At 35.9% G+C, this 24,194-nt stretch overlaps 4 protein-coding genes across 11 annotated transcripts; 2 read left to right on the forward strand and 2 right to left on the reverse strand.

Moving 5' to 3' along the window:
- The first annotated feature begins 263 nt into the window (after positions 1-263).
- On the forward strand, positions 264-8,488 carry LOC143201251 (protein mini spindles). Of its 4 annotated transcripts, XM_076412184.1 has the most exons (30): positions 264-382; positions 447-515; positions 577-970; positions 1,032-1,258; positions 1,314-1,471; positions 1,529-1,755; positions 1,812-2,006; positions 2,063-2,243; positions 2,304-2,564; positions 2,623-2,818; positions 2,878-3,028; positions 3,083-3,330; positions 3,391-3,611; positions 3,666-3,832; positions 3,889-4,108; positions 4,166-4,345; positions 4,403-4,534; positions 4,588-4,784; positions 4,840-5,087; positions 5,156-5,393; positions 5,455-5,784; positions 5,837-6,030; positions 6,093-6,281; positions 6,341-6,476; positions 6,539-6,718; positions 6,780-6,961; positions 7,020-7,359; positions 7,419-7,695; positions 7,772-7,885; positions 7,939-8,488. In XM_076412184.1, exons 3-30 carry the CDS (start codon positions 602-604, stop codon positions 8,088-8,090), a joined length of 5,910 nt encoding a protein of 1,969 aa, XP_076268299.1. In that variant the 5' UTR covers positions 264-382; positions 447-515; positions 577-601; the 3' UTR covers positions 8,091-8,488. The 4 variants fall into 4 exon arrangements, with proteins under 4 accessions (XP_076268299.1, XP_076268297.1, XP_076268300.1 ...); XM_076412182.1 differs by having other exon boundaries at positions 3,391-3,832; XM_076412185.1 differs by lacking the exon at positions 264-382 and having other exon boundaries at positions 452-483.
- A 529-nt stretch (positions 8,489-9,017) lies between these two features.
- On the forward strand, positions 9,018-11,187 carry calypso (ubiquitin carboxyl-terminal hydrolase calypso). 2 transcript variants are annotated; one of them, XM_076412634.1, is made up of 3 exons: positions 9,018-9,786; positions 9,858-10,762; positions 10,823-11,187. In XM_076412634.1, exons 1-3 carry the CDS (start codon positions 9,267-9,269, stop codon positions 11,036-11,038), a joined length of 1,641 nt encoding a protein of 546 aa, XP_076268749.1. In that variant the 5' UTR covers positions 9,018-9,266; the 3' UTR covers positions 11,039-11,187. The 2 variants fall into 2 exon arrangements, with proteins under 2 accessions (XP_076268749.1, XP_076268750.1); XM_076412635.1 differs by having other exon boundaries at positions 9,051-9,780.
- A 1,439-nt stretch (positions 11,188-12,626) lies between these two features.
- On the reverse strand, positions 12,627-20,749 carry LOC143201252 (protein mini spindles). Of its 3 annotated transcripts, XM_076412187.1 has the most exons (29): positions 20,685-20,747; positions 20,547-20,617; positions 20,094-20,484; positions 19,811-20,037; positions 19,598-19,755; positions 19,315-19,541; positions 19,063-19,257; positions 18,811-18,991; positions 18,490-18,750; positions 18,236-18,431; positions 18,026-18,176; positions 17,724-17,971; positions 17,439-17,659; positions 17,218-17,384; positions 16,942-17,161; positions 16,705-16,884; positions 16,516-16,647; positions 16,266-16,462; positions 15,963-16,210; positions 15,655-15,892; positions 15,266-15,595; positions 15,020-15,213; positions 14,769-14,957; positions 14,573-14,708; positions 14,335-14,514; positions 14,098-14,279; positions 13,700-14,039; positions 13,369-13,645; positions 12,627-13,295 (listed from the first exon to the last, which is right to left on the reverse strand). In XM_076412187.1, exons 3-29 carry the CDS (start codon positions 20,460-20,462, stop codon positions 13,135-13,137), a joined length of 5,805 nt encoding a protein of 1,934 aa, XP_076268302.1. In that variant the 5' UTR covers positions 20,463-20,484; positions 20,547-20,617; positions 20,685-20,747; the 3' UTR covers positions 12,627-13,134. The 3 variants fall into 3 exon arrangements, with proteins under 3 accessions (XP_076268302.1, XP_076268301.1, XP_076268303.1); XM_076412186.1 differs by having other exon boundaries at positions 12,789-13,295; positions 17,218-17,659; positions 20,685-20,748; XM_076412188.1 differs by having other exon boundaries at positions 13,130-13,305; positions 17,218-17,659; positions 20,685-20,749.
- A 949-nt stretch (positions 20,750-21,698) lies between these two features.
- On the reverse strand, positions 21,699-23,310 carry LOC143201253 (uncharacterized). Of its 2 annotated transcripts, XM_076412190.1 has the most exons (4): positions 23,183-23,310; positions 23,046-23,093; positions 22,718-22,995; positions 21,699-22,660 (listed from the first exon to the last, which is right to left on the reverse strand). In XM_076412190.1, the coding sequence occupies exons 3-4, from the start codon at positions 22,868-22,870 to the stop codon at positions 21,815-21,817; spliced, it is 999 nt and encodes a 332-aa protein (XP_076268305.1). In that variant the 5' UTR covers positions 22,871-22,995; positions 23,046-23,093; positions 23,183-23,310; the 3' UTR covers positions 21,699-21,814. The 2 variants fall into 2 exon arrangements, with proteins under 2 accessions (XP_076268305.1, XP_076268304.1); XM_076412189.1 differs by lacking the exon at positions 23,183-23,310 and having other exon boundaries at positions 23,046-23,182.
- Positions 23,311-24,194: the final 884 nt, after the last annotated feature.

The raw sequence follows: 24,194 nt of genomic DNA on the forward strand, positions 1-24,194 counted from the left end.
TATAATACCGCAAATATATGCAATATTTCTATTCATTTTGTTTATTTTCAATACGAAATATTAAAATCAAAATATTTAAAAATGCATTTTCTGAACATGCTAAAAACTAATAAAAACTCCTCTTTAGCAATTTTTCCTATTAAAATAATATCATTAATAAATATTTATAAAATGAATATCCTCTATTATTTCTGATTATATAATAACTATTTTTTGTTTTGAATTTTATTTAACCCGGTATATTAAAAAGTAACAGCTGTTTTACTTTGAAGTCGGTCTCTGGAAATGTCGGTTAAAATAGGAAGGGAGAAAAGTCAATTTCAAAAATTTGACAATAGATGTTTTCATGGCGTTTCAGGCTATTCTATTTGAATCAAAAAAAGTAGGAAGAATTTGTAGTTTTTATGTATTTATTTTTAAGTATTTTACATTTATTTTTATTGCAGATAAGATAATTGCAACCTCTCACGCATATTGAGATTGGTAAATAAAAATTAGTCATCTATTCCTTTTTGGTACATGAATCATTAGTTTTTGCCTATTAAGGGTAATTATAATAATAATATTTATTTTAAGATGTTAGACACATAACTGACACGACATGGAAGACGAAGAATATAGGAAATTACCAGCTGATGAAAAGGTGGTACATAAATTGTGGAAAGCTAGAGTTTGTGGATACGAAGAAGTGACAAAATTGTTTCGACAAATTGATGATGAAAAGTCACCAGAATTTGGTAAATACCTTGGGTTGGTTAAAAAATTCGTTACTGATAGCAATGCAATGGGCCAAGAGAAAGGCTTGGAAGCCACATTAGCATATGTGGAGAATTATGCACATGCTGGTAAAACAGTCTCAGAAGTTATGTCAGGTGTAGTGACAAAATGTATGGCAGCATCAAAGACCAAAACAAGAGAGCTTGCTTTACAAGTTACATTGATGTATATTGAAATTGAAAAACATGAACTGGTAAATAGATACAATAACTGTTACTTTACTTTGTTTTTATTATTTTTGAATTTTATTTTAGGTAGTTGAAGAATTAATTAAAGGAACTGAACAAAAAAATCCAAAAATTGTGTCAGCTTGTATACAAGCTTTAACAACAGCACTAAAAGAATTTGGTATTAAGATAATAAGTCCGAAACCAATGATAAAAAGAATTGGAGCACTTTTTTCTGACCGTGATAAATCTGTAAGAGATGAAGCACGACTCATGGTTATTGAGTTATACAAATGGATGGGACCTAGTTTAAAGTAGCAGTTTTTATATAAGTATAAGCTAGTTGTATCTAAATTTGACCCATTGTAGAAATCACCTCCAGGCAGCCAACTTGCAGGCTGTTCAAATGACTGAATTAGAGACAGAATTTGCAAAGTTAGAAGGTCAAAAAGCTGTCCCTATTAGGTACATTAGATCTCAACAACAAAAACAGGCTAAATTAGCTGCTGAAGCAGTAGAGGCTAATGGTACACACAATACTGATTGAATTTAGTATTAAAGATGTTATTTGAAATATTTTCAAGGAGATGAAAGTGATGATGAAGTTGATGATGTCCCTCAGGACATTGACCCATATGATCTAGCAGATCCTGTGGATATTTTATCTAAATTACCAAAAGATTTTTATGATAAGTTGGAAGCTAAAAAATGGCAAGAAAGAAAAGAAGCTCTGGAAGCTTTAGAAACACTTGTTAAAAACCCTAAACTTGAAAATGGAGATTATGGTGATGTTGTACGGGCTTTAAAAAAGGTTTTATAGGCTGATCACTGTTTCCATGGTAACTTTAATGTAAATTATTTTTGTAGGTTGTTCAAAAAGATTCAAATGTAGTGTGTGTTGCACTGGCAGGTAGGTGTATTGCAGGTCTTGCATTGGGATTGAAAAAGAGATTCCAAACTTATTCAGGAGCTTTAGTGCTCTCATTACTTGAGAAATTTAAAGAAAAGAAGCAGAGTGTTGTTTCTGCTATTAGAGAAGCTGTTGATGCCACCTATCTCACAGTAAGTCTAAGTACCTGATGTTGTAAGTACAACTGTTTAAAATATAATTATTTCAGACCAATATTGAAGCAATATTAGACGATGTCTTGGAAACTCTAAACAATAAAAATCCATCTGTTAAATCAGAAACTTCTTTGTTCTTAGCAAGAGCTTTTACTAAAACCTCACCCTCTTCAGTTAACAAAAAACTACTTAAAGCTGTTACAGGAGCATTAACCAAAAACATAAATGAATCTGGTGTGCATGAAATTATTGTGGCATTGACATCTTCATTTTTATAATTCTCGTAATTTATAGACCCAGCCGTAAGAGAGGCGTCGGCAGAAGCTCTAGGCACTTTAATGAAACTGGTTGGAGAAAAAGCTATTGGACCTTTTCTAGCAGAACTGGAGAAGGATAATCTAAAGATGAGTAAAATTAAGGAGTTTTATGAAAAAGCGGAAATTACAGTTAAGACTAGCAGTCCCAAGAAAGCAAGGCCGCAAACGGCGCCACCAAAAGTATCTGCTCCAGCTAGTAAAGAATCCGCGCCAAAAGCTGCAAAAAAACCTGCTGCCGGTAATAAGTACACGCATTTTATCGTTTGATATAATATTACATATTTTTGTTCTTACAGTTGCTAAGAAGAAGGCTGCTGCAGTTTCGTCAGGTTCAGCTACAGTAGTAAGGTCAAAGGGCGGAAAGGCCGGACCAAAACCGCCGCAGAAGACTATCGAGAAAGAACTGGAAGATGGTGAAGTAGAGTCTATTATGGAGGATTTGTTACTTAGTAACATAGCTTTAGAATTATCCAGTCCCCTCTGGAAGACAAGGTGGTGAAAATCAACATTTTGTTTAGTATTTTGTTCAAATTTTTGTTTGAATTGAACAGGTTATCTTCAGCTGAAGAAATTATGTCAAAAGTTCAGGGTATGAATGGTCAAACAATTCCAACTCAGGCATTCGTAAAAATATTGATGAAAAAACCAGGACTCAAAGACACTAATTTCCAAGTATTGAAAGTGAAATTGGATATTATAAAGGTATATAGTTTTTGAATTTCTTTCGGCATGTTAAAATCTTTTACTTTTTTGCAGTATTTGGCCGAAAATGGAGTATTTTCCACGACGACAGTGGACTGTTGTATCAAAGACATTGCTGAGAAATTCGGAGATGCGAAAAATGGAAACATTGTCATCGGAACAGTAACGGCTATGGCCGAAGCAACTTCATTCGGCCACGTTTCGATCGCCGTTTTAGATTTTGCCTTTAATCAGAAGAGCCCTAAAGTACAGCAAGAGGTTTTGAACTGGTTAGCCGTGGCTTTGAAAGAATTTGGAGTAGCGTAAGTCAATAATCAGTTTAATTCTCAAATCTGAACTTCAGATAATTTGTTTTGTTTCAGAGGAGTCAATGTAAAGTCATTAATAGATTACTGTAAAAAGGCCCTTGGTTCCACCAATCCAGGTGTTAGGCAGTCTGCGGTGTCTTTCCTCGGCATTATGTATCTCTATATGGGTTCTTCGTTACATGTGTTCTTCGAGAACGAAAAACCAGCGTTGCGGGATCAAATCAACGCAGAATTCGATAAATACGAAGGGAAAACGCCACCCACACCCACCAGGGGTACGCTTAATATAATATTTTACCCAAGAACTAGATTACTTATGTTTGTTGCAGGAGCCGTGGCCAAATCAGCAAGTAGCAATAGTTTGGATGCCGGGGAAGACGACGAAGGGGGCGGTGAACCAGAACCGATTAATATCCAAGATCTCATACCGCGCGTGGACATCAGTGGCCAAATCAGCGATGCTTTGATCAATGAGTTGGCTGATAAAAACTGGAAGGTATTTGGAAAACATTCTCGATATCGCGACCGAAATTTAGTGAACGTTCTCTTCAGGTCCGAATGGAGGCGTTGAGCAAAGTGACTAATATTATGCAAGAAGCGAAATTCATCAAGCCAAATTTGGGTGATTTGCCGCAAGCTCTCTCCACAAGGCTTACAGACAGCAACGTGAAAATCGCCCAGACTACACTAAACATTTGCCAAAATATAGCCAAAGCCATGGGACCAAGCGCTAAACAACACATTAGAACGTGGTTTCCGGGATTCTTACAAAGTATACGCGCTTTAACTTGACTGCCGTTGCGGATATTAATTTATTTTTATTTCGCAGACTTGGGTGACAGTAAAGCCTGGATGAGAACCACCGCTTTGGAAACCATAGCCGCCTTTTCCGAGCAATGTGGTTACAAGGAATTCTTCGAGGGGGAAATGGTCGGGGACGCGTTAAAATCCGGCTCTCCGACCTTGAGGACAGAGCTGTGGAGTTGGTTAGCGGAGGTTTTGCCGAAAAGTATGAGTAGACTCACCATATCCACTTTATTCGCCTCTAATCGTAATTTTTACATAGTTCCAGTGAAATCTGTTCCAAAAGAAGAATTAGTAGTTTGTATTCCATATTTATTCAACAATTTGGAAGATCGAAATGCCGACGTCAGAAAGAACGCGACTGAAGCCATTTTGGGGATCATGATTCATACTGGTGAGAAGCATTTTGGGTGTTATTTTTCGGGAGAGTTATATGTTTCTATACAGGTTATGAGTCTATGGTTAAGCAAACGGAAAAACTGAAGCCCGGCTCCAAGACTGTGGTAATGGCCGCTTTAGAGAAAGCGAGACCCAATTTACCTGCCAAACCGCTTCCGAAGAAGTCGTCGGCTCCTCCACCTGAGGAAAAGACCATTCGAGGTACGAAATCAGTCGCCAGCAAGCAGAATGCCGTCAAATCCAAAGTACGTTCGTTCATAAATCGATACCGTACAATCTCCATTAGTTATATTTCCATAGGCGGCAAGTGCCCCGTCCAAACTTACGGCCGTAACCAGTCGAAAGAAGGAAGAAGATTTGGATACATCTCCGCTCTTGGTGGTTAACAATCTTAAGCACCAAAGAACCATTGATGAGTCTAAATTGAAGGTTTTGAAATGGAATTTCACACAGCCCCGCGAGGAATTCGTCGACCTGCTCAGAGACCAAATGGCAGCGGCCAACGTTAACAAAACGCTTACAGCCAATATGTTTCACAGTGATTTCAGGTAAAGATTAGACGTTTCACAAAAAAAACACTAAAATAAAAAACTAAAAAAAACATGGCGTGTTACAGATTCCACATTAAAGCTATCGAGTCTCTAATGGAAGATCTACCCGATCACAGCGAAGCTTTAATCTCTAATCTCGATCTTATATTGAAATGGCTCACGCTAAGATTTTTCGATACCAATCCCTCAGTGTTACTCAAAGGTCTTGAGTATCTTCATTCTGTTTTTAACATGCTCATCGAGAAACAGTACAGAATGTTGGAAAATGAAGGTTCTTGTTTCATACCTTATCTGGTTTTGAAAGTGTGTTTTTTTTAATGAACTAGAAGAAATGAAATAGTTTCAACATGGTTTTCTTTAATAGATTGGTGACCCGAAGGATTCTGTAAAGAACGGAGTCAGAGCTTTGCTGAAACAAATCAGTGGCGTATTTCCGGTCAGTCGACTTTCCGTTTACGTAATGGAAGGGATAAAATCAAAGAATGCCAGGCAGAGAGCCGAGTGTCTCGAAGTCATGGGATCGATGATCGAAGATTACAGTATAACAGTGTGCCAACCGACACCAGCAGCGTGTCTTAAAGAAATTGCTAAACAAATTTCCGACAGAGACAATTCTGTTAGGAACGCCGCATTAAATTGCACGGTCCAAGCGTACAATATTGTCGGCGAAAAAGTCTACAAGATGGTCGGCAATGTAAGTTTAATTTACCAGAGTGTCGTGTACCGCATTCGACGGAATTTTATAGATTTCAGATAAAGATATGTCGTTGCTGGAAGAGAGGATTAAACGGGCCAGTAGAAAATCGGTTGTGCCAAAAGCAGCTCTTAACGTCACCGTTCCCATTCAGCCGCCTAAAAATGAAGCACCGGTCAACGAAACCATCGTCAAGAATGAAGATGATCAAGATATAGAGGAAGATGAAGGCATACCTGTAGTTACGTAAGTCTATCGTGTCCCAACAGTTTTTTACTGATTGATACTCTAGTCAGATTATGCTACAGACTTCCACCTACAATAGCACCGGAACCACCGAAGAAAGAAGTCGAGGGACCTTTCAAGCTGGAATCGCAGTTCATGAAGGATCTTGACAAAATCACAATCAAATATGAAAAAATCGGTATCAAGAAGATCGATACCGAATTTCTGAACGAAGAAGTGAAAATGCCGTCATTCTATGACGATAAAGTTAAGTAAGTGATTTCGTGAACAATGTCGCGATTTTCCTATTTAAAGAATTGTATGATCCCAGGATAATGCCCTTGTGGCCTCCCAAACCAGTCGTTGCTAATAAATATGGCGCCCATCACGGACTGAATATGATCGATCCTGAAGTTATGAAGATTATCAAACTGATAGCTGCCCAGAACCTAGCTATTGGTTCAAGGGTATGATGTTTATAGTTGTTCTAAGCAAACTATGATTTTTCATTTTGTATCATTTTCGATAGGGTTTAGCGCAGTTTCACGAAATGATGAACAATTCTGTTAGAGGTCAGTCCTTTGCTCCTTATGAAGAGGAGTTTATAAAAGCCATCATATCCTTACTGGGTTATTTGAACACTTTGGATCCGGCCAGTGATACAGCGGTGGCACGCACTTATCGTGATTTGTTCCGCAGTATGGATTCAGTAATAATTTCACCTAAATTTAATATATAAATTCTTAATTTTCGTGTAATCATTTTTGCAGTTTTATCAGAAGCCTCATCTGGGCAAGCATGTATCAATGACCGCGCTGAAGGAACTCACAAAGCAACTGATTATTTTGCTGGTCGAAGGAAAACTGGAAAAATGCGGCGATATTTACGTAAAAGCCGTTAATGTTAGTTGCGTAAAAATCCTGGAACAATCTGACCATACTGCTATCCTTTGGTATGCCTTCGAATTATCTGTCTCTGAATTAATTAACCCAATGCCTCTTATGTTTTAGCGCTTTAGTAAAATTGATTACGGAATGCATTAGTGACGACAGCAGCCCCGAGAGACAAGTTGATTTAGTGATGAAGTGCATTTGGAAGGTCATAAAGCTGATGCCGACCTGGGGCGACCAAGTCGACTACGAATCCGTGCTCCTGGAGGTTCACCTATTCCTGATCAAATTCCCGCCGAAATGGTGGACACAGAGATCTGTCGACACACCACTTCGAACCATCAAGACCATCCTCCATTCTATAGTGAAGATTCAAGGCGCCAACTCGATGCAGTTGCTGGGCAAAATCCCAAATCCCGCCGAATCGGAGATCGAATCGTATATCTTACGTCTGTTGAAGGTCGGTGAACGAAAAATCAAAACCTAAACTCGACGACCTATTTACGAATACGTTTTCAGAGCCACAAAATAGCTCAGGCTCAAGACGTGCCGCTGCAATCTCAACGGAGAAGTCTCTCCAAAGCTAATAACATTATGCTGACGGAGATCTTCGAGAAGATCGGCAGTAAGGAGGACACGAAAGAAGGACTGAATCTCCTATATGATTTTATGCAACAAAACTCCGAGACTGATATCGAACCGTACATCAGCAAATCCAGTAAGCTGTTCCAGGATTACATCAAGACTGGCCTAAAGGAGATCGAGAACTGCCGAATGTCTAAAGTACATAGTACCGGTAAGGTATTACGATAAACATCTGTTATCTATGTCTCGAGTAAGTTTGTTATTTATATCTTAATTGGAACTTATAGAAATCCTACTAAGCAATCGGACTGACGGAGAAATAGACTTACGAGAGAAAACCCCCGAGTATTACGAAAAACGACTGTCCAAGTGGTGTCAGAAATATGGAATATCTAATAAGGGTAAGATATTGTTGCCAATATAAACATGAAGAAAATTAATCTGTGCCTTGTAGATGTTGTAGTAAACGAAGAGGGTCTTAACTTCGAAGAACGGACCCCCGAATATTACGAAGAAAGACTGGTCAAATGGAATCAGATCTGGAACGACTTGATGGGTGGAAAGCATGTGGATCCTTCCAGGTGGCCTCTACAGCCAACTGAATAGAAATCGACGTAATCCAGCATCAATTTGTTTTTATCTGTTTTTCTCCACGTTGTTAGATATTGTTACATATATGTATAGCGTATACTTTTCGTAAAACGTTAGATTGTAAACCCATAAAGTAACAAGAAAAAGTTTAAAAACTCTTCTAATCCCAAATTAATCTATTACAAATCGTAAAAGCCTAACGAATATTTACCAGAGTTTCATTCTTACACTTTTACTTCATTGACTCTCTATTGCTGTTATCCACTGGTTTCGTATTAATTAATTTATCATTAGTCATTTTTATACCACTATTTTTTACGATGTTTTACGTTCTCTATACTAGAATAATTTTTAACTAGTATTATGTGGTTGTTTTCTTGCAAATACTTTAATAAAATTGATTAATTGCTGTTTTTTTTTTCTTTTAATTAATGCGGTAATAACGCGTCGATAGAAACAAAACCTCGCCCCGTCCATTCTTGTAACTGGCCTGGCTCACCTAACCACCTTTTTGAAGAATCATTAATTACAACACTTTCACAATAAATGTATAGTTCATTAATTTTCTATTATAAAATTGTAATTATTATTGCGCCTATCTTTTATACATTTGAATTATTTTAAATCACACGTACTTATTTTGTTAATGAAAAATTGAAATGGTAAATGAAAATTTTATTGACACATTTAATGTACCCTTTTGTCCTCAATTATATTCTGTATAACAGATATCTTTTGCTTAGCGACATAACATAACTGAGCGAGTACATTACATAGCTAACTATATTTTGTATCATCAGTAAAAAATTGTTCACAAAATATTGATATATATTATTCAATAAATTTCTCTGTATTTTGTGGTATTGTTGCAGCGTTCATTTAACATTTGATAAAACAAATAACGGCAAAATTTAAAATAGCGCTCTCTATCGCCTAGACAACTAAACTAGTTCAGATATTGGCTTCTTCGAGCCGTTTAACCTAAAAGATTTTATAAATTTCTGATTGTTTTGTCACAGATTGTATACCTTCGAGGAAAATTTAAATAACCCTATAATATTTAATAGGCGATAGTTCAGTCACATTTATTGTCTATGCATTATGTTCATTATGTTCAGTTATTTAATCTAGTCTATATAACTATCTATGTTAACCTATGTTAAATAACGATACACAAAAAAATAAAAAAATATGCCTGTTGATATTAAAGAATTGACTGAAGGATGGTTGGAATTAGAGAGTGATCCAGGGCTATTTACCCTTCTTTTGGAAGATTTTGGCGTTAAAGGTGTGCAAGTGGAGGAAATTTATGATTTAAACAAACCTCTGGATAGCCCCGTTTATGGATTTATTTTCTTATTTCGTTGGGTGGAGGAGAGACGATCACGCAGGAAAGTGGTAGAACAGACGGAGACGTTTGTGAAAGACGAAGATGTTGTTAATAATATTTTTTTCGCCCAACAAATGGTGCCGAATTCCTGCGCTACTCATGCTTTAATTTCGATCCTTTTAAATTGTCCAACTATTCATTTGGGAGAAACTCTCCAGCGTCTTAAAGCCCATACCCACGGTATGTCTCCTGAAAACAAGGGTTGGGCTATAGGAAACACTCCTGAATTAGCCTGTGCACATAATTCACACGCTATGCCCCAAGCAAAGAGAAGATTGGAAAAAAGTAGTGGTGTATCTACCGGGAGATTTACAGGTAGAGGTGTGAATCATTCCCCTAATTGCTATATTTGTTCATAACATAAAAATATCTTCATAAATTTATTATTGTAGGGGAAGCATTTCACTTTGTGAGTTTTGTCCCGATAGGGAGCCGCCTTTATGAATTGGATGGGTTAAAGCCCTTTCCCATAGACCATGGACCCTGCAACGATCAGGACTGGACCGACAAGTTTAGAAATGTTATTCAAGACCGACTGGGTATTACTGCGGATGAGTATAATGAAATACGGTTTAATTTAATGGCGGTTGTTCCTGATAGACGTCTAGCCATACAGCACAAGTTGAAAATGCTGCGAACCAATAAACAGATCGTGATGGATGCTCTTCAGCAAATCGTGAAGATCAAAGATAAAGGTGGCGGCAAAAGTGATCAGTCTTCCGAGAGCACCAAGTCCATAAAATCTGAAGAAGTAGGTAAAATAGAGAGCGATGAGGTGAAACCTAAAGTAGAGGAACCAATAAGTTCACATAGTAACAGTAACATGACACTTTGCCCTTTGGACTATTCAACTCCATTAACAATACAAACATCTCCAGCTCCTAGTACATCCGGTACAGATACCCCGTCTGATATAGGATCAAGCTCAGCCTTTAATTCGCCCACTCAAGGCTGGAACTGGGCTACGACGGCTCAGAACAGTCCTAATTCCCGAGACCTAAAGAGATTCGTCGTGTTGAGGATGGCCGAACAAGAGAAGAACAACAGTGGACATAGTTCCATTGAGGAGAAACCAAGCCGACCAACAGAGAAAAAATCCAGTAGTGGTGGCATTCACGCCAGGGTCCATACGAGCGATGGGGATCCCGTAATAGCCGAGAAAAAAAATCAAGATATCCTGGAACCCCATACCTTCGCTCCAAAGGACTTACTGGCCCTTTTGCGCAATTTAGAAAATGAAATTTGCCTGTGCGAAATGAGTTTAAAAGACGAAAACGACAAACAAAATAAATATAAGGTAAAACCCTCCGTTATAACATTATTTGTGATGTCTTAAACAATTTTGCCGCACTTCTAGATCGACGATTCAAGACGGACTCATAATTACGATGAATTTATATGCACCTTCCTCTCTATGCTAGCCGAACAAGGTAAATTAGCAGATCTGGTCGAACAGAACCTGGTAGTTCCGAAAAGGCCCAGCACTGGCGTGCCTACACCGAAGAATAACAAAGTAAATAAAAAGGAAGTGAATAGCACTACGAAAAAAAGAAAAAAGGAAGAGCCAAAGTAAGAAGGCGGCGATAAATAATTCAGCAACAAAATTGTTTCTTAAAATATTCAATATTCCCATAGTGTATTAGTTTTAAAATATAAAAAAAATATAATTATATAAAAGTTTATAGTTATTGTGGCAACAAATACATATTTTCTATGAATAAATCACAATATATGTTCTTTAATAGTATAGTTTCCTGTCAATTCAAAAATTAAATATCTGGTTGCCATAGCAACTATAATAAGTTTGAGATTCAATGTTAATTTTAATTTCCACAATGACAACATCGATACATCCAAATGACGTTTGATTCGAAAAAGTTATTTAATTTAATGATATAAAATATAATAAAAAATTCTTTTTACGGGTTCGATACTTTCATGTACAACTATCGATACTTTCTTGAATAAATGTCGATACGTTTTCATCATCCCTAGTTAAGTAGCAATATTTGCTAGGGATGCCGATAAATATTGATAGTCTTTATCGATATTTTAGATAGCCGAAATTATTCGATATTAAAAAAAACATATTTCTTACACATTACAAAAAACCACTTAATTATTTTTAATAAATCTTTTTTACTTAGCTATAAGGGCTTATTAAAAATATCAATAAACATTACAAAAAATATCAATATTTTTTTAAAATATGGAAATCGATATTTATTAACAATACCGAAAACGTTCTAATATGATTCTAACGAAATATCATTAGTTTTTCCGGTGGCTGACACGACGTCAATTGTTCTTTTTCAGTATTTGAATGTAGCATTAGTAGATTTGAATAATATAAATTAGAAATTGATTTATTAACAAAATGCCCTTTACAAAACATACAGAATATATTTCAATTTTTTCTTGTGTCGTTTTGGGTTTTTTGAACTTTAAATTTCTTTTATTCATAGATCTTTTTCATCCTTTCAAGAGTAAATTATTCATTGCTTTAAGTTGAAATACATTGTTGTTTATGGTAGATATAATTCAAATTTTCCAGTGCAACTTTAGTTTTTCGAATTTGTTCATTCATTTTACCAAAAATTATAAACAGTCTATATAATCCATATTAATTTAAATTCCTCGGTACCATCTCATACAGTTCATATCTCTTATAATAATAATAGCCCTCTTGATATGTACGTGTTTATTGTATTATTCATTGTCTTTATATGTCATTGACTTCGTTTGTGTTTCATTATTTAAAGTATTATTGCAATATACGTCTTAAACCCGCTAGGGTATTTTATTTCGAATCTAAATATCTTATCTTACATTGCAAGATAATAAAATAATATGTAAATATAATACATTCATGTAGGTTTAACTACATTATTTAAGTTAGAAAATCAGCAAAGACAATTAATGAAACATTAGTAAGATAAAAAGACTTATTTATAAAGTTTATTAAAAACTTAAAATATAAAGACTTATTTAAACATTAAAAGGCAAAACAATACCGAATTGATATCTATTAAAATACTAGTAACGATATAACATTAAACATTAAAAGCGTAAAACTCGAAGGTCCTAAACAGAGATACAGAAAGGTTTATAATAAACTAACACAATCGAGCATAGACAGCCGTAAAAAAAATAAGTAAAAATGTAATCAGTAATTTTTATTAAAATGTTACAATTTGTGATGGATTAAACTTTTAAGCATTTTCCTATTACTTCCACTACTACTAATACACGGTGAGTTTTGATTATTTTTCTTATAATCATTAATTTTGATCAATTAACTATTAGTTAAAAGAAAAAATAGCAATCAATTAATGACTTTTATTGAAATACTTAGGGTAACATAAAAAATAATATAAAAAAACTAAAACATCGTTAAAAAAAATGGCGGTAAAAAAGACGAATCATAAATTAATAAATACAAAAACAGCAATGGTCAACAGAGTAAAAATGTGTTCGGAAAAAGAAACTTCAGTGGATGTTCATACTTATGCATTTGCAATTTATAGTAGATTTAATTTATATTAAGTGAGATTTTAAACTTTTTCCTGTTTAAGTGTTCATCATCTAACGTTTACGAGAAAATGGACGCTATACAACAATATTTAACAATACAAGGAAAAACAAACTGATACTAGATCGCCTCGATCTTTATTCTGTAGGCTGTAAAGGCCACGTGGAGTGATCCACCTTTTTGCCAGCCATCAAATCATCCCAGATCTGACCCCATCTGGCCAGTCTTTCTTCGAAATATTGGGGGGTTTTCTCTTCTAAGTCTATTTCTTCATCAGTCCGATTGTTCAATAGGGTATCTACAAGTCACTATTGAGATATGTATAAATTTACTCGGGGCCTATACGATACTTGTTCTTTACAATATCTTACCGGAATTAGCCGCCTCGGACGACCGGCAGTTCTCGATTTCCTTTAGGCCGGTCTTGATATAATCCTGGAATAGCTTACTGGATTTGCTGAGGTACGGCTCGATATCGGCCTCGGGGTTTTGTTGCATAAAATCATACAGGAGATTCAATCCTTCTTTCGTGTCCTCCTTACTGCCTATTTTCTGGAAGATCTCCGTCAGCATGTTATGATTCGCCCTGGAGAAACCTCTACGTTGAGATTGAAGAGGAACGTCCTGGGCCTGGGCTATTTTATGACTCTGGAAACAACTTCGCGAGTTAATCATCTAGCGTCTTTGTTTTCGTTCACCGACCTTCAAAAGACGTAAGATATATGACTCGATTTCCGATTCGGCGGTATTGGGAATTTTGCTAAGTAGCTGTAGGGAGTTGGCTCCTTTAATCTTGACAATGGAGTGGAGGATGGTCTTGATGGTTCGCAGGGGTGTGTCGACGGATCTTTGCGTCCACCACTTCGGCGGAAATTTGACCAGAAATTGGTGAACTTCGAGCAGCACAGATTCGTAGTCGACTTGGTCGCCCCAGGTCGGCATCAGCTTTATGACCTTCCAAATGCACTTCATCACTAAATCAACTTGTCTCTCGGGGCTGCTGTCGTCACTAATGCATTCGGTAATCAATTTTATTAAAGCGCTAAAACATAAGAGGCATTGGGTTAATTAATTCAGAGACAGATAATTCGAAGGCATACCAAAGGATAGCAGTATGGTCAGATTGTTCCAAGACTTTCACGCAACTAACATTAACGGCTTTTACGTAAATATCGCCGCATTTTTCCAGTTTTCCTTCGACCAGCAAAAGAATCAGTTGCTTTGTGAGTTCCTTCAGCGCGGTCATTGATACATGCTTGCCCAGATGAGGTTTCTGATAAAACTACAAGAATCAATCGTTAGGAGTTTATTTCTGAAATTTTCGTGAGATTCATTACTGCATCCATGCTGCGGAACAAATCACGGTAAGTGCGTGCCACGGCTGTATCGCTGGCCGGGTCCAAAGTATTCAAATATCCCAGTAAGGATATGATGGCCTTTATAAATTCCTCTTCATATGCTGTGAATGACTGACATCTAACAGGACTGTTCATCAATTCCTGAAACTGCGCTAAACCCTATCGATATTGATACAAAAAAATCAGATTTTTCTCAGGACAAGCACAAACATCATACCCTTGAACCAATAGCCAAATTCTGGGCAGCTATCAGTTTGATGATCTTCATAACTTCAGGATCGATCATCTTCAGTTCGTGATGGACGCCGTATTTGTTAGCTATGACTGGCTTCGGGGGCATCAAGGGCATTATCCTGCAACCGTGAAAAACCTTCAAATAAGAAAATCGCAACATTGTTCACGAAATCGCTTACTTGACCTTATCGTTGTAAAATGACGGCATTTTCACTTCTTCGTTCAGGAAATCGGTATCGATCTTCTTGATTCCTATTTTCTCATATTTGATTGTGATTTTGTCCAGATCCTTCATGAATTGCGATTCCAGCTTGAACGGTCCCTCGACTTCTTTCTTCGGTGGTTCCGGTGCTATTGTAGGTGGAAGTCTGTAGCATAATCTGGCTAGAGTATCAATCAGTAAAAAACTGTTGGGACACGAAAGACTTACGTAACTACAGGTATGCCTTCATCTTCCTCTATATCTTGATCATCTTCATTCTTAACGATCGTTTCGTTGACCGGTCCTTCATTTTTAGGCGGCTGAATGGGAACGGTGACGTTAAGAGCTGCTTTTGGCACAACCGATTTTCTACTGGCCCGTTTAATCCTCTCTTCCAGCAACGACATGTCCTTATCTGAAATCTATAAAATTCCGTCGAATCTGGTACACGACACTCTTGTAAATTAAACTTACATTGCCAACCATCTTGTAGACTTTTTCGCCGACAATATTGTACGCTTGGACCACGCAATTCAATGCGGCATTCCTAACAGAGTTGTCTCTGTCGGAAATCTGTTTGGCAATTTCTTTAAGACACGCTGCTGGTGTCGGTTGGCACACTGTTATACTGTAATCTTCGATCATCGATCCCATGACTTCGAGACACTCGGCTCTCTGCCTGGCATTCTTTGATTTTATCCCTTCCATTACGTAAACGGAAAGTCGACTGACCGGAAATACTCCGCTGATTTGTTTCAGCAAAGCTCTGACGCCGTTCTTTACAGAATCCTTCGGATCACCAATCTGTTAAAGAAAAACATGTTGAAACTATTTCATTTCTCTAATTCAGTCAAAATACACACCTTCAAAACCAGATACGGTATGAAACAAGAACCTTCGTTTTCCAACATTCTGTACTGTTTCTCGATGAGCATATTAAAAACGGTATGAAGATACTCAAGACCTTTGAGTAACACTGAGGGATTGGTATCGAAAAATCTTAGCGTGAGCCATTTCAATATAAGATCGAGATTAGAGATTAAAGCTTCGCTGTGATCGGGTAGATCTTCCATTAGAGACTCGATAGCTTTAATATGGAATCTGTAACACAACATGTTTTTTTTAGTTTTTTATTTTAGTGTTTTTTTTTTGTGAAACGTCTAATTTTTACCTGAAATCATTGTGAAACATATTGGATGTAAGCGTTTTGTTAACGTTGGCCGCTGCCATTTGGTCTCTGAGCAGGTCGACGAATTCCTCGCGGGGCTGTGTGAAATTCCATTTCAAAACCTTCAATTTAGACTCATCAATGGTTCTTTGGTGCTTAAGATTGTTAACCACCAAGAGCGGAGATGTATCCAAATCTTCCTCCTTCTTTCGACTGGTTGCAGCCGCAGGTTTGGAGGGAGTACTTGCCGTCTAGGGAAATATAAGTAATGGAGATTGAATGATATGGATTTACGAACGAACGTACTTTGGATTTGACGGCATTCTGCTTGTTGGCGACTGGTTTCGTACCTCGAACGACCTTTTCCTCAGGTGGAGGAGCGGACGACTTCTTCGGAAGCGGTTTGGCAGGTAAATTGGGTCTCGCTTTCTCTAAAGCGGCCATTACCACAGTCTTGGAGCCGGGCTTCAGTTTCTCCGTTTGTTTAACCATAGACTCATAACCTGTATATAAAAACATAACTCTCCCGAAAAATAACACGTAAAATGCTTCTCACCAGTATGAATCATGATTCCCAAAATGGCTTCAGTCGCGTTTTTTCTGACGTCGGCATTTCGATCTTCCAAATTGTTGAATAAATGTGGAATACAAACTACTAATTCTTCTTTTGGAATAGATTTCACTGGAACTATATACAAATTATGATTGCTGGTGAATAAAATGGATATGGTGAGTTTAGTCATACTTTTCGGCAAAACCTCCGCTAACCAACTCCACAGCTCTGTCCTCAAGGTCGGAGAGCCGGATTTTAACGCGTCCCCGACCATTTCCCCCTCGAAGAATTCCTTGTAACCACACTGCTCGGAAAAGGCGGCTATGGTTTCCAAAGCGGTGGTTCTCATCCAGGCTTTACTGTCACCCAAGTCTGCGAAATAAAAATAAATTAATATCCGCAACGGCAGTCAAGTTAAAGCGCGTATACTTTGTAAGAATCCCGGAAACCACGTTCTAATATGTTGTTTGGCGCTTGGTCCCATGGCTTTGGCTATATTTTGGCAAATGTTTAGTGTAGTCTGGGCGATTTTCACGTTGCTGTCTGTAAGCCTCGTGGAGAGAGCTTGCGGCAGATCACCCAAATTTGGCTTGATGAATTTCACTTCTTGCATAATATTAGTCACTTTGCTCAACGCCTCCATTCGGACCTGAAGAGAACGTTCACTAAATTTCGGTCGCGATATCGAGAGTGTTCTCCAAATACCTTCCAGTTTTTATCAGCCAACTCATTGATCAAAGCATCGCTGATTTGACCACTGATGTCCACGCGCGGTATAAGATCTTGGATATTAATCGGTTCTGGTTCACCGCCCCCTTCGTCGTCTTCCCCGGTATCCAAACTATTGCTACTTGCTGATTTGGCCACGGCTCCTGCAACAAACATAAATAATCTAGTTCTTGGGTAAAATATTATATTAAGCGTACCCCTGGTGGGTGTAGGTGGCGTTTTCCCTTCGTATTTATCGAATTCTGCGTTGATTTGATCCCGCAACGCTGGTTTTTCGTTCTCGAAGAACACATGTAACGAGGAACCCATATAGAGATACATAATGCCGAGGAAAGACACCGCAGACTGCCTAACACCTGGATTGGTGGAACCAAGGGCCTTTTTACAGTAATCTATTAATGACTTTACATTGACTCCTCTGAAACAAAACAAATTATCTGACGGAAGTTCAGATTTGAGAGTTAAATTGAATATTGGCTTACGCTACTCCAAATTCTTTCAGAGTCACAGCTAACCAGTTCAAAACCTCTTGCTGTACTTTAGGGCTCTTCTGATTAAAGGCAAAATCTAAAACGGCGATCGAAACGTGGCCGAATGAAGTTGCTTCGGCCATAGCCGTTACTGTTCCGATGACAATGTTTCCATTTTTCGCATCTCCGAATTTCTCAGCAATGTCTTTGATACAACAGTCCACTGTCGTCGTAGAAAATACTCCATTTTCGGCCAAATACTGCAAAAAAGTAAAAGATTTTAACATGCCGAAAGAAATTCAAAAGCTATATACCTTTATAATATCCAATTTCACTTTCAATACTTGGAAATTAGTGTCCTTGAGTCCTGGTTTTTTCATCAATATTTTTACGAATGCCTGAGTTGGAATTGTTTGACCATTCATACCCTGAACTTTTAACATAATTTCTTCAGCTGAAGCTAACCTGTTCAATTTAAACAAAAATTTCAATAAAATATTAAACAAAATGATGATTTTCACCACCTTGTCTTCCAGATAGGGCTAGATAATTCCGAAACTGTATTACTAAGTAACAAATCCTCCATAATAGAATCTACTTCACCATCCTCCAATTCTTTCTCGATGGTCTTCTGCGGTGTTTTTGATCCAGCCTTTCCGCTCTTTGACCTTACTACTGTAGCTGAACCTGACGATACAGCAGCAGTCTTCTTTTTAGCAGCTAAAAGAACAAAAATCTCTAATCTAATAAGAAACGATAATATGCGTGTATTTATTACGGGCAGCAGGTTTTTTTGCAGCTTTTGACGCGGATTCTTTACTAGCTGGAGCAGATACTTTTGGTGGCGCCGTTTGTGGTCTTGCTTTCTTAGGACTACTAGCTTTGACTGTAATTTCCGCTTTTTCATAAAACTCCTTAATTTTACTCATCTTCAGATTATCTTTCTCCAATTCTACTAGAAATGGTCCAATAGCTTTTTCTCCAACCAGTTTCATTAAAGTGCCTAGAGCTTCTGCCGACGCCTCTCTTACAGCTGGGTCTATAAATTACGAGAATTATAAAAATGAAGATGTCATTGCCACAATAATTTCATGCACACCAGATTCATTTATGTTTTTGGTTAATGCTCCTGTAACAGCTTTAAGTAGTTTTTTGTTAACTGAAGAGGGTGAGGTTTTAGTAAAAGCTCTTGCTAAGAACAAAGAAGTTTCTGATTTAACAGACGGATTTTTATTGTTTAGAGTTTCCAAGACATCATCTAATATTGCTTCAATATTGGTCTGAAATAATAATATTATTTGTATTTTGTGTTTGTAACAGTTGTACTTACAATAACCGGTACTAGACTTACTGTGAGATAGGTGGCATCAACAGCTTCTCTAATAGCAGAAACAACACTCTGCTTCTTTTCTTTAAATTTCTCAAGTAATGAGAGCACTAGTGCTCCTGAATAAGTTTGGAATCTCTTTTTCAATCCCGATGCAAGACCTGCTATACATCTACCTGCCAGTGCAACACACACTACATTTGAGTCTTTTTGAACAACCTAAGAAAAAATTTACATTAAAAAGTTACCATGGACACAGTGATCAGCCTATAAAACCTTTTTTAAAGCCCGTACAACATCACCATAATCTCCATTTTCAAGTTTAGGATTTTTAACAAGTGTTTCTAAAGCTTCCAGAGCTTCTTTTCTTTCTTGCCATTTTTTAGCTTCCAACTTATCATAAAAATCTTTTGGTAATTTAGATAAAATATCCACAGGATCTGCTAGATCATACGGATCAATGTCTTGGGGAACATCATCAACTTCATCATCAATTTCATCCCCTTAAAAAAATGCAAATAACATATTTAATACTATATTCACTTATTATAGAGGGTACCATTAGCCTCTACTGCTTCGGCAGCTAATTTAGCCTGTTTTTGTTGTTGAGATCTAATGTATCTAATAGGGACAGCTTTTTGACCTTCTAACTTTGCAAATTCTGTCTCTAATTCAGTCATTTGAACAGCCTGCAAGTTGGCTGCCTGGAGGTGATTTCTACAATGGGTCAAATTTAGATACAACTAGCTTATACTTATATAAAAACTGCTACTTTAGACTAGGTCCCATCCATTTGTACAACTCAATAACCATGAGTCTTGCTTCATCCCTTACAGATTTATCACGGTCAGAAAAAAGAGCACCAATTCTTTTTATCATTGGTTTTGGACTTATTATTTTACTACCAAATTCTCTAAGTGCTGTTGTTAGAGCTTGTATGCAAGCTGACACAATTTTTGGATTTTTCTGTTCAGTTCCTTTAATTAATTCTTCTACAACCTGAAACAAAACATTAAAAGAAACAAAATAAACCAACATCCATTTTTGTAATTTACCAGTTCATGTTTTTCAATTTCAACATACATTAATGTAACTTGCAAAGCAAGCTCTTTTGTTTTGGTCTTTGGTGCGGCCATACATTTTGTGACAATACCTGACATTACTTCTGAGACTGTTTTACCAGCATGTGCATAATTCTCCACATATGCTAGGGTGGCTTCTAACCCTTTCTCCTGTCCCATTGCATTGCTATCAGTAACAAATTTTTTAACCAACCCAAGGTACTTTCCAAACTCTGGAGACTTTTCATCATCAATTTGTCGAAACAACTTTGTCACTTCTTCATATCCACAAACTCTAGCTTTCCACAATTTATGAACTACCTTTTCATCAGCCGGTAATTTTCTATATTCTTCGTCTTCCATATTGGGTCTATTATATGTATATCTTAAAATGAATAGGATTATTATAATTACCCTAATTGGGAAAAAAACTAATGATCCATATACCAAAAAGGAATTTTTGGTGAGGGCGATAGATTTTTCAATCTCAGTATTTAGTCATGCTGCAATAATCTTAACTGCAATAAAACAAATAACTATAAATGTTTTAACGGCAAATACATAAAAACAACAAATTCTTCCTACTTTTTTAATTCAAATAGAATCACCTGAAACTGTAGTTTTCACATCAAATGAAACAAGGGAAGGGATTGGTTCCTTACGCGCATGCGCACTTCAATCATTTAAATTAGTATTGTGCATAAACGAATACTTAAAATACAATAAACATTTGAATTCCTTATAATACTTTTAGAAAATTAAATGATTGATTTATTATATTGGTATTAAATTTTCTCAGTAATAAATATTTACTACCTGCCGATGCAACTTATATAATTAATATATTTGAAATAAGAAAATAGACAAGCCAGAAATGGATACGGAAAGTATGATCACTCTGTAAAATATCAATAAAATAAATTTCATAAGGTAAAGAGATATTTTGATAATGTACTAGTTTAAAAAAATAGAATGTTTATTTTAATTCTGGCTTCTAATAAATATTTTCTTTAAATAAACCGTGGTATATTCCAATAACTGTATTAATTCTGTAACTGTCTTAAAAATTTGGGAACGGTTGTCTGTCAAAGTAATCATAGAGCAACCTACCGTAGAGGTAACTGTACATATATAATTATACTTAGTTTTTCAATCAAAATAAGTGTAAGTTATTCTGGAGCACAATCGATATAAAGTAATTAAGAAAATCGATTTCAACAATTCATAATAAATTCGAATACGTTAGTTATTTGCAACTCTCAATGTAGGACATTAAAGTTTTGAGATGTATATTTTCTATGTTGTACAATTTTCTTTTATAGCAATGATTAAAACACCTTGACCTAGGTAATATGTTCGCTATAATCGAAGTCGATTATGTGGCTCAAAATTGATTAATTACAGTTTAAGTATACTCAATATTGTATTTGTATTGCATATTAATTTTACTAAATATCCAGCTTCAATAAAGTTCGCTAAGCCTGGGGCATATCCGTATCTGTGGTGGTATATATTCACTATATAAAAATATGAAATTTTCCGAAATTCCAGACGAATTTCCTGATTATTTCGTTATCTATTAAGGATAATGTATACACATTTTATTTGAAAATCCACATTAAATAAATCAGAAATGTATTTGTCATAACTTCATAAAGAAATAAATATATGTATATATATCAAATTTAATCACAGATAATTTAAAAGGACTAAAACTAAACGCCGAAACACATACTGTAGGTAGGTGGTAGATCTGGTATATTCATAATGTCAAAAACATCATTCTGGTAATACTTCTTGACCTCTTCTGACAAATCCTCTTCTTTGGAGTAAATGCTTTCATCTATAGACTGATTGACTTTGTGTTGACCACCAAAGATAGATGATGGATTGCTCTGAACACCTATCGAGGTAGGCTGCGCATTTGGCGAATTCGCAAATACATTGCTTTTACTGCCGAAATCTATTGGTGTTGGTGCAGACTGGGCAAAAATATTTTGTGGTAGAGTTGGTGACACTTGATTCTGATTTGAGAATATATTTTGTTGAGGTTGAGAAGCAAATATATTTTGATTTGTTTTGACAGTATTGAAGGGTGATGTCATAGTATTCCCTACAGGAAAAATGTTTTGGCTGCTCTGAGTAGCAGCAGTACCGCCGCCAAACACATTGGTTGGCTGTTGATTCGTTGCAAAAATATTGGGGCTACCCTGATTAGCAAATATGTTACCCTGGGCTTGGTTTACAGTGTTGTTGGCTACATTTGAAAAGATATTTGGCTGAGTTAGACTTTGTGGGGAACCACCTCCAAATATATTTGTACTGGCCTGTTGAGTCTGGAAGATGTTCCCTGTATTTTGGGTGGGAACTACATTAGATTGATTTCCAAATATGTTTGAGGTACCAGTATTGCTAGTAGCAGATGTTCCGAATGTGCCACTTGTACTCGATGCAGGTGAATTATAAATTGATAGCAAAATATTAATTACTTCTTGGCTAGGATTTTGCAAAGCTCGAACTTTTAATATAACACCTTGAAGAAGGTCTTGCAATTGCTGGGTCTAAAATTAAAAAATACATACATCAGACAGTTATAATATCACATAAGTAGACTTTACATATTGAGCAAGATTTCCACTTTTTTGAGCTTCATAATAACTAAGACGTATCTCCTCAGAACTGGTATCGTCAAACCCAGGAAAGGCTGGCTTTTCTTTAAATGGTGCATAAGAAGAGAACAGCCACTGTCCACCTTTCTCAGCCAGAGTCATGTCGGTAACGACAGATTTGATCAGAGTATTAACATCTACGGAATTAGGTGGTCTAGCAGGCTGAGCAGGATTTCCAAAACTAGTTTGACGCAATATCGAAGTGGATGAAAAATTTGTATTGTTACCTAAAATAAGTTCGTTTATTTATGCATTATGTTTATTTGTATAAACATACTGGGAGTTTGGTGCTCATTATAACAGGTATTTCCAAATTTGCAAGTGCCTTGAAGAAAATATTTGCAGACAACCATTTTAAATATTTAACACAAACATAAATAATACTTATTTTATAATTTTATAGGTTATGCTTACTTCCTAATTTCTATTAATGTTTTTATTGTACTGGTAAGTAGTACATAATCGCATTACATCGATTATAAGGTAAATATGCAAAAAAAATCAATAGTTTTAAAATAGAGCATTAAGTTTTAACTTAAATTTTTCCCCCGTTATCAAATTTTTGGAAAATTTGGTGTATTGTAGGGACGCAGAAGAAATATCGATATATAATAATTTTTAACCGATTTTTTTTCAAAGTTAATTAAAATTAATTTTTAATAAACTTTTAAAATTGATACTTAATTTCAAATGTTTACCAAAAATATCACTAATCTTTGAAATATTTAGAGAAAAATATATTTTTTCAGACTAATAATTCACTGGTTTTCTATTTTCTTAAAAATATCGATACATATTTTATAAAATATCGAAATTTTTTATATTAGCTGAAATAAATATATCGATATTTTAAAAATTATCGTAAGCGTTATCGATATTTTTTAAATTAACGGTATATCGAAATATATAGGATATTTTTTCGTTGACCAATACCACAACAGACTGCGTGGATATATCTATATTCTTTTCACGACCGACACCCCTATTGCAGGGTCTCCTATAACGATATTTTTTCATTAACTATCGATTTTTTTTGCCGATATTTTTTTGACCGTTAGATCGATATTTTTATTAAAAAATAAAAAAAAATATTGTTATTAAAAACAAATTAAAGATATTGCTTAAGCATTATAAAAAATATTCCAAAATTGGTATTTAATTTTAAAAGTTTAGTGCATTTGTAGTATTTAAGTTTAAAAGTTTATTAAATATATTGCATTTGTGTATTTTTTCATCCATATCGATATATTTTTTCAAATATCGATATATAATAATATCGAATGTTTTTTTTCGCCGCTCGATAACCTATTAGAAGAGTGTCATATATTTTAAATCTTCTTCACTTTCTTTTCTCGGTTGTTATATTGTACTGTTTTAAAATAATGGAGATAATCGAATTGTAATTCCATAATTTTCTCATATTGAT

The sequence above is a fragment of the Rhynchophorus ferrugineus genome, unplaced genomic scaffold (assembly GCF_030347505.1).
Source record: "Rhynchophorus ferrugineus isolate W39M unplaced genomic scaffold, kcgeb_rfMv2 rfM8, whole genome shotgun sequence".
In the NCBI taxonomy this organism is placed as follows: domain Eukaryota; kingdom Metazoa; phylum Arthropoda; class Insecta; order Coleoptera; family Curculionidae; genus Rhynchophorus; species Rhynchophorus ferrugineus.